This window comes from Pituophis catenifer, unplaced genomic scaffold, assembly GCF_029215685.1.
Source record: "Pituophis catenifer annectens isolate HBS135680 unplaced genomic scaffold, rPitCat1.0.hap2 SCAF_7, whole genome shotgun sequence".
Taxonomy (NCBI): domain Eukaryota; kingdom Metazoa; phylum Chordata; class Lepidosauria; order Squamata; family Colubridae; genus Pituophis; species Pituophis catenifer.
Genome location: NW_027256887.1, coordinates 23,088,287 through 23,101,459, shown reverse-complemented (window position 1 = coordinate 23,101,459; position 13,173 = coordinate 23,088,287). Strand labels below are relative to the sequence as shown.

The window sequence follows — 13,173 nt, the reverse complement described above, 5'->3', positions numbered from 1 at the left end:
CAGGCTAGAAACCAGAAGATTGTGAGTTCTAGTCTCTTCCTTAGACATGAAAGCCAGTGAGCTTGGTCCAGTCATTCTCTCAGGCCAACTCACCTCACAGGATTGTTCTTGTGGAGAAATTAGGAGGAGGAAGGGCTATTACTGTATTTTGCCACCTTGAATTATTTATTTAAAAAAATAAAGGTAGTTAAAAAATCTAAAATAAATTTTATGTTTATGCTTGATCATAGAACAGAAGGGACTATTCTGAAATGGATGACAATTCAAACAGTTCTAGTTGGTGTAATACTATCCTGAGGTTGCAAGAAATAAACTCCATGTACGTTTTAAGCCTTTTTTGTAAGTGAATGAGGGCAGGATCCAGGCTCAGTCCACTGCATTTGAAATGGCATACGGTTTATTCAAAGTATATTCAGAAGCCTCCACAGGGAGGCCACTTCCATTATCCATATGGTGCCTCTCTACACCAGCACACTAAAGCCTTTTGAGCCTCACACTATTTGAATGAATGCGTAGGGCTTTTTTAAAAAAAAAAATATGGAAAAAAAGCAGGAGAGAGGAATTGTAGAGTTGAGTGTCTACATTAACCAGAAGTATGATTTACAAATACACAAAATATAAACATGCTGTCACTATCATGGATGGAAATGTTTCCTGCTGGGATTGAAGCAAACTACAAATTAATTTAAGCAGTTTATGCATTTGTAACTTAGAAAAACCCCAAGTTGAACATCAGAATTTTAATCAAGTTATTTAGTGAGCCTTAATGGATGTTCTTTTCTTTTAATGTATCCTCACTGGCTCCTAAAAAAAGCCACCCTGCCTGACAGTAACATTCTGAGCAAAATTTAGGCAAATTAGGATTGTGTCTCTAACCTGTGTTCTATCCTGTTGTCAACACACAAATGCAAGTTGATGTGGAGCTTCTGAAGACAGCAAAAAGAATCATGAGATTGACATGACTATTTCCTAAAGCAGATTCCCTCCCCCCCTTTACTGGGGATGTCTGAGAACAGTAAACTTTATTTCAGAAGAAAGTGTGGAGATAGAAAAACTAAAGTGAGGTAAAGAGATGTCTGGGCAGACAGTATGCCTGCACAGAGTATTTCCTGGGCTCCCAGCCGCTTCCTAAACAGATGTATTTTAATTTCTTTGGGGAATGAGTGCCACTTTTACAAGTAGCCAGGTCCTGTTGAAGGGCATCTTGTTTGCCCATGTTCGGCATAGTTTACACGAGTGCTTAAAAACAAAACAAAATGAAACCAGCTTGAAAGCTTGCTACTTTTCAATTCTTCGGTCCTTTGTCCTTACACAACAGCCGCGAAGTTGCATGGCCTGCCTTTGCAAAGAACGGTTGGTATAAGCAACCAAGATTCTGAATTGTTCAAGGAATTCATTGGAGTAAAACACTTCACTACTAAATTAAGGGTCAATGGGAACATAAGTGATGTCCCTCCCCTCCTTCCCACACAGCCCTTCTTTGAGCAGCAGTGTTCCTGATGTCTTTGGAGCAATTCAAATTGTCAATAGGGGGAAATGCATACATTTGATTTGATTTGAAGATGTACATACAGACGGACACACACACACACAACATATATTCTGTTTGGAGACTTCCATTTTTGTATTCTTATAAATGATTATGTGTTTTCTTTTAGACAGTTCTCTATATAAAGCAACTAATCACAAGCAAGTGTAAAATTTTGATTTTACGCAGGAGGTCAAATTGTTTTACATACGACAATCATCTCTTAATTTCAGAGTTTTATATAAATATGGGTTACAGAGAAAGTTCTTATTGCTTGCATGTTTCCACAGAGACACAGAAGAACCAGGACAAGCTTCCTGACACCCCACAAGATGACAATATTGTTTTCCACTGTGCAAAAGAGGCAAAGATTTGAAGAAGCAACACTTCAAATTTTGTTTTCTGTGTACTTTCCCAGGAGTCCTTGAAATTCTCCTGCCCTTATAATGTTGCCAAATCAAAACACTAAGATACAAGAGTAAGACTTTTAATGTTTCACCTGATAATGAAAGAGCAAAAATACAAGTTCCTCAGAAAGCAAAACCACAGCAGCATCAAACCATAGAAAATACAGGTAGGGTTTCACTCTTTCTGAAGTGCCACAGTATCGGCTGTGAACAATAAAATGGAAGAATTTCTAAGAATGGCTGCCGAAAGGGTTGGGTGGTGTCTGCAGTTTGCATTCTGCACAGGGGCATGCTGCACTGAAGGGATGGCAAGAGACTGCAACAATACAAACAAAAGGAAATGAATCACATGGGGAGCTCTGACTCCTTATTGGCATTCTCACAGTACAAAGCAAAGCCACATGGCAAAAGATGCAAAATCTACTGATGTCAGAATGTCCTTGGAATGAGCACTGCTCCTCACCATCTCCCTTCTTATGCTATTTTTCAGCAGTCCCTTTTCTCTTTCCTTCCAATGGGAGGGGCTCACACTGTAGTAGCAGGGCATTAAGGCAAAACATACATTCAAACATAAGGACAAGTTATGAAACAGATACTTGGGAGAGACAAAAAACATCAGCCTTCTTCTTCATCGCTGTCTTTCATGGTGATGCCTTGCAGTCCACTACCATCAGATACAGAAACGGTGGCTTCTTCGACTGTGAGACGGCTATGAACTGTGTTGTAAGTTTTACTGTTTAGGGTTCCTTCCAGCACACCCTGTAACCGAAAGTCTCGATAGGTTTTCTGTAGCAAAAAAATAAAAAATAAAAAAAATTCAAGATTAAGAACAACTGGTATATAAGATATTGACTAAGGATTGTATTTAATAAAGGTATGTTGGGAATGGTTCTACAGGCAGAAGAAAAAATGAAAGGCATGAATTCATTGATAAAAAATGTCACATTATAGGCTGCATCTGTTAATAAAGTGTTACATGCAGCAAAAGAAAGGCATATGGAAGTGCTGGGCTAGTAGGCTTTTTTAAAAAAGAAAAGTTTTAAACTATACATTGTTACAATAAGTGTTTTAAAAAGGTTTTAGTTTTCTTATTACAGCTTTTGAGTCCTGGATGTTTTCCTATTTGTTAGATACTTGCTGGGCTGCTTATTTTGTACGCAGGATATTTTTTCCTGATCACCTCAACTGGATTAATGTAGTTTTGTAAAGTTTCTGTGACATCAAAAGCCGCCTCAGGACAAAAGAGGCATGGCAAGTTGATCCACAGCTCCTGCCTGCAGCAGAATTCTTAGGCATTTCAAGGCCAGCACAAATCCCCCAACTTAGTTCTGAACTGAAACACAAATTCAGTTTGATGAACCCAGTATGAATTCTTCAGCTGATCGGGCTGATCAGAGGCTGACAGTTAAGCTGTTTCCTATCATTTCTGTAAAATATCTGTACACACCAAATCAAATTGAATAAAAGCTTAGTATAAAATAATGCAAGACTTAAATTCCCTTGCAACCCCTCTATTCCCATATAAGTGCAGATAGAAATTACAGGCGGAAGTGTTTTGCCATTCATGTTATCTGGAAACTGGGATCTGCTCACTATCAGCCTCCATTCATGCTATGTGCCATTATCACTTTTTTTTTTTTTTTAATTTTGATTTATATGCCGCCCTTCTCCGAAGACTCAGGGCGGCTTACAATGTGCTCAGCAATAGCCTTCATCCTTTTGTATATTTATACAAAGTCAGCTTATTGCCCCCACAAACTGGGTCCTCATTTCACCTACCTTAGAAAGGATGGAAGGCTGAGTCAACCTTGAGCCTTGGCGAGATTCGAACCCTGCAGTAATTGCAGGCAGCTGGTCTTAATAAGCTTAATAACAGGGTGCCTTAAACCCCTGTACTACCAAGGCTCTTATTGTGTAGCTCAAGAAATTCTGATGATCTTTTAACTATACAGTTACATAATTCATTAAGTGGCTTCTGAGTTCAGTTTCCATGCTGCAGTATTTTAGCTTAGGGGGCCAAGGCTGGTTCCTCAAAAGACTTTTTATTGGTTGGCTAAGAATAATTGGAGACTTGGAAAAAAATGGCACTATGCACTAAGTTTATATTAGAGATAGTCCTTGATTTATGACTGTAATTGAGCTTGTAACTAACGTTGTAAATCGTGATGGTCACTAAGTGGGTCATCATATGATCAAGACTGATTTTATGATTTTTGTGGTGATTGTAAAGTGAATGCAGTGGTTGTAAAATGAACATAGTGGTCATTAAGCGACCCCGTTGCTCACTATGGGACAGCTTTTTCTGGAAAGTAAATGCCTGTTTCTTGCAAATGGCTGTACATGCAGGCCAGTTGCTGAGCACCTAAAATGCAGCCATGGGACCATGGAGGGAAGCTGTCAGAACTTGGAATCCAGGTCATAAGTACCTTTTATAGATTCTGCCATAGCTTCAAATGGTTACTAAGCAATCAGTCCTAAGTCGAGGCCTACCTGTTTATCTCTATTCCAGAAATACCACAAAAAGTCTTCCCTGTCAAGATGTTAAAATTTTTGATAATAAGATAAATAATTTATTGCTGTCGCTTCTGTTTCTAATGTGCAGTGCAATCATATTCTACTCATACTTACCTTTACTATTTTGATGAGAGTCTTCAGTTGGTAGATATGGAGCTGGAGATCTAATCTGTCAGCCAGCCAGACACATATGACTTTCATGGAGCTGCTGTACCACTGCTGCAAAAAAAGAGAAGGGGAAAAAAAATCCAGTTCAATTTTACAGAATTGACAATAAGAGGTAAATAGGGCACTTAGAAATAGCTACAAATCAGCACTTGAATTCAATAATGCCTTAATTTCTGTTAATAAAATAGCAAGTGTTGTTGCTAGGAAATCGGTTAACTGGACCTCAGTTGGTCTTGATATGCATTAGCAAAAAAACTGTTCAGAGTTGCATCCCATTTATGTGCAAGAGTTTTTATCCTTTGCCTCCCGTAAACAGAAAATAATAATAGCAGCAGATTTATAACATGCAAGTCAAACAAAAAGACTCAAGGTGGTGTATAGAATTGAAAACATAATACAGATACAAGCTAAGTGCTAAAATATTGAGTCACTTGGGAAATATATATATTAAAAAATCCAATCACCCATCATCACTCAAGCAAAATTACAAATTGCCCTAGCCTCTGGTGTGTTTGAAAAGCTAAGTTTTTAAAGCTTTTCTAAAAGACAGCAGGGTTAGGGTTTGATGGATCTGGAATGGGGTGGGGAATGATATCAAACAGTATTAAATGCACATTCCCCTGAAATAGCTTTTGAAACAATTGATGGAGGGAGATGTTATAGGGTGAAAAAAAGTTAGCTCTGCAAATTTAATTAGGGAAAGGAAATCCTCTCAAAATCAACTGCTGCTATTGTCTTCATACTCCCACTCTTGTTCATAATTGTGCCCATCAACATTTTTCCTCCCACCTTTAGGACCTGGAGTAAGGGAAAATTGTTTTGCCAGGTTTACATAGCTTTGATATGTATGAGGCTAAATCATGTCTAGGAGAAAATCTGAGCCTATGTTTATGAGCTTTTATAAGCCATCAAAAGACACTTTTTAAGGATAATTAATAACTGGGGAAAGTTACTATTAAATATGAGGTCTTATAATAGATACCACAGATGACAAATCATTCGACAGGATGTCACTGAAGATGTTGCTACGTAGCAGAAGTTACTACTCTGAGGAAAGGCTGCATGATTCCAGGTAAAGAGATTTGGGACCTCCGCTGAAAGCAAAGAGAGTTTAACTTATGTCATCCTTTTTCTTTGTCAATGGCTATATTGCTGTGTACTGTGTACTAATGTCGGTTCTAGCATGACCTCCAATCAACCTAGCATGGACCTCTTCCTCCATTACCTCCAACTTAGGTTGACGGAAGAATTTGAAGAATTTGAAAGCAGAGTGGATCTTTGGAAAGCTACAAAGAATCAATGCTGGATGGAACCAATGGAGAAGTTGGCACTTTGATCTGATGAAAGCTGGGAAATATGGAAATCACTGAATAGATTGTGCATGGGTACAACAAGATCCAGAGATACTCTGAACAAATGGGGCTATCCTGCTGTTTCTGCTCTTTGTGGTTATGGTGACATGCAGACATGTATACCTGCCCTTTGTTCCCCGATCAGTCTACACTTGAGAACCTCATGGCAGCACGACAGAGCACAATTAATGTTGAGCTGTTTAATTTGTACATATTTTAATCTTTTATTTTGTATCTTAAATTTTATGTCATATAATATGCCTTATTTTAATTGTGTTGCTTCTGACACGAATAAACCATCAAACCTCTAAGTTTTCTTTTCTTTTCAGGTGCTTTAATTGGTAGTGTAATTGCATCAGTTTTAAACATTAATATTAGTCATATATTATGTTGCTTTCCATACTATTAATACAACCTATGCAGAATGTGATGTTTCACAAGTCTATAGTTAGTTTTATTAATTTCAATAGGTTATCTAGTTGAAGAGCTGTATAACTATGAGAAAATAAAATAGCATGAGGAACTACACTATATTATCTGGATAAGGAGCAGCTGCGATGGGTGTGATCAAGCAATTAGATCATATGCAAAATAAGAATTATTTTCTAGGGTATTTGCTTCTGATGTTACCATTGGAGTAAAAATATGCTTAAATAGCTTTTAAAATGATAATAACCTCTTAAAATATATTTCTAAAATCTTATTCATATGTTTTTAAATATATATTTTTTTAAAATAAAGTAATTCTGAATTTTAACCCATGGCTAACAGGTGGCATTCAATGAATCCTGTCAGGCACATTAACATGAGTATCATGTAGCTTAACAGATGGCATCTAAGTCAATTCACTTGTGGTGATAAATTCACACTCACCTGATAAATCTCTTAATTGCCATTTGTTCTTTTGTATCTGTTCATTGTTACATGCAATATGATAGGTCCAATCTGTTCTCTTATCAACCAGACTTTTAGGCAAATTAACCTCAGAGGTATCCACGTGATTTGGTGCTGAGCACTATGGAAAGACTCTCAATAGAGGAGGGGGAGCTCACCAGTTATGCAAAGGAGACTGGGCATCAAACAATTAGTCAAGAGCCAAAGTGGTGCTTCTTGCACAAATGAGCAAACCACAGTTACTGTGACAAGTGCTTCAATTTGTAATTCTATGAAAGGAAATTAATAGGGTTGCATGAATAGACCAGAAGCCCAACCACATAAATGCACATAAAAAGATGGGGCCAAGCTTCTATCTCATCCAAATATGCAAGGCACCAAAAATATGGAGAAGGGAACTGGCAGCCTTTAATTTAGTCTACTTGAAATTTACCATTTTCCTTCATTGTCCACGGTTGCTTATAATGAGATGCAAAGTGAAAGGTTTTAATTGTAAATAATCCACACACTATTTTAATATTAATCATGCAATATTAATACTGGAAAATGTTTTTCTGCAGTATTTTACATCTCTCACTTATTAATATAAAATAGCTGCCTGTGGGACAACAAAACAAAAAACAGTCCTCCCGCACACAAAATTTGGCCAGAATTCCCAGTAAATATGCATTAGCATATTTTTAAGCAAAAATATGGATAAAAATTATAGCATTTGCATATTTCTTATATGACATTCAGAATAAGTAGTTGTAACTTATTTTTGAACATTTTTCCTAACTAACATAACTTAACTATGAAAGACACAATAAATGGGATATGCAGCATGGTTTAAAGGCAATACAATGAAAGCAATGGACAAAGCAATTAACTCTGTTTATTCTAGGAAGAATACTGTGTTCCCATAATAAATACACAAATTTTGATCCAACTTAGTCTATGAAGGATTCTTCTTAGAGTAAACACAGTTAATTGCTTTATCTATTGCTTTCATTGTATTACCTTTAAACCATGCTGCACATCCCATTTTTTGTGTCTTTCGTAGTTCAGTTATGTTAGTTAGGAAAACTGTTCCAAAATAAGTTACAACTACTTATTCATGCCTCTCATAATCCTAGGACCCCCACATCTCTTGATAATGCTAGCTTGTAGAGAACAATATTTACTGGGATAATTGCTATTCAAATTAAAGAGATGAAGAAAGAGGAAACTCTGGATGAAATTTACCAGCCCTTTGCCTCCCTCCTCCCTAATTTTAGCCAAATCATCCCCTTCTAAGACCTCTAAAATCACAATAGCTAAGGGGGCAGACACAAAAAGAGAAGGGCACTGGCCTCCCCTGCAACATGAACAAAGCAATTTCTTCATTAGGTCGAAGAGATGTTGACAGGCAGCAGGCAATCTTTGGGTGTTTTTTTAAAGGAAAGGTCTTTTATTATTAGTGCATTCTATTTGCTAGAGATCAAACTTCCTTAAATTACCCTCCAAGCATGGAAAAGCCTTTGAATACATTTTTTCAGTCTCCATCCCCTGTACTAGAGTCACATTCTTTTGAGCCTGATGGGGGAAAAATTGAAAAAAGCATTATAATGCCCCCTGATGTCAAGCCTGTAGCATTATTATTTTTGGATGCCTTAGACGACATAAAATAAAAACAGAATGTGTATCTTCTCTGTATTTTTTCACACTGGCGCATGACAGCAGCCAACCATTTAAAAATAAAATGGGTTTTACCCCTCCTCCTCTTGCCAGTGCAGTCAGCTCCTGTAAGGGCATGTATTACTCACTTCATTTTCCCTTGAAATATCTCTTTTGAAGTTCTTTTTTTTTTTTTTTAGAGAGAGGAAAAAGGAAAGGCTAGGGTTGACTCTGCAAGACCCCTGTATTTATTCACACTTATTGTGCATGACTGTAGACTGGTAAATCATATTAGCAGCCCGTCTCCCCATCAAGCTGCTACTTGCTTTTCAGCCTTGGGAAGGTTCAACAAATCAACAGGAGCACGGAAAACAGAACATCAGTCTAATCTAGTGTTTAAGGTGAAGTTTTCAAACCCAATCTAAGAAGATCTTTAGAGCAAGTAACAAGCTGAAGGGCTCAGAAGGTGGTATTGACAATGAAAGAGTGTTGAAATATTGAGAAGCGCAGCACTTGTGCATTTTTAATAACAAGAGGGTCAACAAGGACACAGCCCCCTCCGTGCCAATAGTTGCCACCGCCTATGGAAATTGCCACGCCAGAGCCATAAACGCTTTCAGTTCATCAGCCGTCTTAAACATCCTACACCTCCTCGGAGGACCTTTAGTCTTGAATTAACAAACCAAAGCAATGAAAGAGGGTGCAAGCTGAATGGCTGGCATTGATCCCCAACTGTGTTCAGCACTGCTACAAGCCCTGAAAAACTCTCTCTATTGTCAATAGAAATTGACAAACCCTCCTCTCCTAAATAGTACAGCTGAGCCAGGCTGGATCCACGCAGCTGTAAAGGGCTCTACTCTCAGGGTCCAGGAACACTAACAATAGAACAAGCATGAGCTCTTTGTCAGCTGCAGACTCGGCAATTTTCTAACAAGGATTAAAGTTGTTTCTCGGCAGTGTTAGTGAAAAGAGATTTAGCAACATACCGAGCTTTCTTAGGCAAGTTAAAGAGTAGTAGTTAAGGAATTTCATTATTCTGTTGACTATTGGAAAATACAAAACAAATATGTTCAATATTCACAATCCTTATCTTCCTCTTTTCTCTCAACTCTTTCTAATGTTTTGAGAGCAATTAATTAGATGTAATAACTTGTCTCTTGAAATCATGCACTCCAGTTTTCTCCCTCTCCCTTCTTTATTTCTTTCCTATTTTTTTTTTTTTAAAGATGCAGCTGTTTGCTACCTGGAATGAAAACTCTACATGTAGTAATACACAAAGCGGCAGTCCATTCAGCTCCGATATTTCTATTTCTGAATCACTGGACCACATACAGTTTTTCTTTAGGTTGGTTCTTCTGGCAACCGCCACTGACAGAATGTGTTTTTTGATGAAGAGGAGGCAAGAAATGGTAGCTTTGTTTAAAACGGATCAGCACTTTTGTCCTACACAAAGCGGCAATGGTAAAATTAACAGAGGAACACAACAGTAGCCCCCAATTTTAAAGTTGATTGAATAATTAGCTGTTATTATAAAAATCCTAATAGATTTCGTAGTGATATTAGATACACATATAGCAAAGGCTACATATTCCTCTGACATACCTGCCAATTAAAATAGACAATGCCTAAATACTATGTTATAAATACAAGACTTCGCCTTTTTGGATGCTAGAATATTTTTAGCACCTCACTCCTGGACAAAAATGTAGCACTAATCAGAAATTAAAAACATATTTAAACAATCTGAAATGATTTTTTATAACAAGAAGGTGGATTTAATCCAGGGTAGATAGGAAAGAAAAATAAAATAGTATTTAAGCAGACAGAGCTAGAATCATTCAGCGAAAAAGTAAAAAACTGTGTAGCACAATCTGTATTTAGAGAATTTTATATTATATGTGATCCCTGAAAAAAAATAACAAAACAGCCATCTGTACATTAAAGAATATTTTTAATAAGCTTCTATTTATACAAATCTCTGCTCCCAGTATATTTTCAGCAATCATGTCTTAAGGAGAACATGACTGATCAAAATAATTACATGGAAACATCTTATAACATACATAAATCTCATCATCACTCACCATTTAAGTTTCTTTCATATATTTATGTGCTTTGCAAAATTAAGTGTTTTCAAACATAAGGAACATGGATGCATAAAAATGCTTCCAAATCTGACTTGAAATGAAAAGAAAATATAATTTGAAAGATTATCCCAGAACATTTCAGATACTTATTTACATTTATGATAGAACATTATGGACCACTTTGATGAGTCTGTCAATTGTATCCATCAGATGGCCATGCATAAAATATCACAGCAAATGACTCTGTATTCATTTCAGTGTTCTTCATTATCCATGTGGTTCAAAATTAACATCCTATTAAGCCCGTTGACTTTTCTCTTAAATTTTGACTTTTATCATTGAAACTGCCTATTAACTGAATGCAATCTTCTATTATGGCAAATTCACCCCACTAATTATCATAGATTGGCTAATTTATAGTTTTCCTAATCTCTATCAATGCACTTGAAATAAATATTGGCTAAAAGCAATTCTGCTTGTGTTAGCGCGCAATGCTAGATCACATCTGTAAAGCTCTGCATTTGTCAGAATTAATTTTACAGAATTATTCTGTTTGTAATTACATTACGTTAGTATCAGGACAGAGGCACTGCTGTTGTGTCTGTGTGAATGGGACAGCTGATTCCCACACAAAACAACTTCTAAATCATGTGAAGTTCCTAAATGATTTAAATAACTGTTATGAAATCCACATGCTTCATTCTAGATTTTCAAGGCAGATGGCTAAAATGTTGGAGAAAGAAAACCAGATGGAGAGGAATGCCTTGTGCATTTGCTCATGTTCCTGGCCTTTCCACTGCCCCCCACCCCCATCAAGTTATTATGGTTTCCGCCAATAGCAATACTTCATAGCCTCAGAAATAAAGGAAATGGTGGGGATGGGATATATTCCTCAACAGCTATGGTGGGGGCAAAAAAGATTTTGCCTTGAAGCCCATTTATGCTGACAGGTTTTTTTTGGAGTAGTACCATAAAATTGTATATCAATGGAAAGATAATTTAATCAAGAATGTAATGCAATAACTTTTATGAAGGATTTGCTATTAGAATAGCAGTTACAGTATAAAGAAGAAAAGTGAAACATGTAGAAAAAACGAGATATACAAAAATTATCACCATGTCAGTTAATGCTTGGGTAACCTTTAGCATGAATTATGGCCTTACAACGTCTTCCCATGGAGTGAACCAAGTCTTTTAGTTCTGCAGCTGTTATAATCTGAAACCAAGATTGAATGATTGCTTCTATTAACTGGGTTTTATTGCTGGGTCGCTTCTGATATATATATATATATGCATTAGATTTTCCTAAATATTCATGGCAACGGTCTTGAACATGAAGGCTGTGATGCTCATGTAAAATTGTGTGCACTGGAGTTGGCACATGCGAAGTTCTTTAATAAGAGTTCTAATTTCTAACACATTGTTTTGCACATCTCCCTTTCTCAACAATTTGTGTTCCAATCTAATCTTTTACTATTATTTTATTTCAAAAAAAGATCTCACTGGAGAAATTCACTTGAGTTAGCAGATAGCAAGGAAGGATGCAGTGCTTTTTAAAAATCAGAACTATATCCAAAGCAGCAAAAGTAGCCCTGAATTTGGGACCTGATTCTCAAAATAGCCTCACTACCAATAGAGAATCTAGGACGATACCAAATTGGCAAGGGCATACGTTAACCCTGCATGTGCTTCAAAAACAGAGTTAGCCTACCCTAGGATCATTTCATTTTAGCCCTCTTCTGAAATGCTTTTCAACTTTGATGAAAGGCAAAATAGCAATCACTATAATAATTAGCTCTTTTTTTATGATGATTTTGCTCCCCACTGTAGAGTAGACAGCTCATTCCACCAGCACCAGAGTCTGAAATAGCTATCTTAAAAATATAAAGTCACTAATATTAATCTTTTAAAGCAAGCTCATGTTTGTATGATTAAATACCACTAAAATATATTCATTTATTCTATGATAAGAAACCCGTCCCCCAACTGCATAATAGGTGGGTACAGTAGAACCTCTGGTCACGACCGTAATTCGTTCCATAACTTTGGTTGCAAACAAATTTGGTTGTGGTCAGAAGCGTTCGTGATCAGAGATGTATTTGTAAACATATTTCATAATCACTTTTACCCTTGACCAACTGAATCCATTGAAGTTAAGGGAATCACAGAATATCCACAGGACATTTGCTGCCTTCTTATGTAAACTCCTTGCCCTTCTTTGATTACTATGAAATAAGCCCCCAAAAAGCAGCTCAATAGAATTATAATAAATTAAGACACAAAAGTTATTATTTTTTAATAAAAAAGATAGCACAGCATTTTCTTTAAGAAAATTGGACAGGGCAACAAAGTTTATATTCTCTTTCATGGTCTATGGCAGGGGTCTCCAACCTTGGCAACTTTAAGACTTGTGGACTTCAACTCCCAGAACTCCTCAGCCAGCTTTGTTCTGGGAGTTGAAATCCACAAGTCTTAAAGTTGCCAAGGTTGGAGACCCCTGGTCTATGGCAAACTCTTTTTCCATTGTGAAGACCTGTAAAACTATTGTAGTATAACTGCATGCTGCAACTGTGAATACCAACCAGGTA

The 13,173-nt window shown here is 36.8% G+C and overlaps 1 protein-coding gene across 5 annotated transcripts in view; it reads right to left on the bottom strand.

The window, feature by feature from the left end:
• Positions 1–2,066: 2,066 nt before the first annotated feature.
• The window catches only part of CADPS2 (calcium dependent secretion activator 2), a 369,911-nt gene continuing 358,804 nt past the window's right edge, over positions 2,067–13,173 (bottom strand). For all 5 annotated transcript variants that reach the window (XM_070947809.1, XM_070947812.1, XM_070947808.1 and 2 more), the window contains 2 exons: positions 4,564–4,668; positions 2,067–2,721 (listed from right to left, as the gene is read on the bottom strand). In XM_070947809.1, coding sequence (XP_070803910.1) covers positions 2,551–2,721; positions 4,564–4,668 — 276 coding nt within the window. In that variant the 3' untranslated portion in view covers positions 2,067–2,550. The remainder of the gene's footprint in view (positions 2,722–4,563; positions 4,669–13,173) is intronic.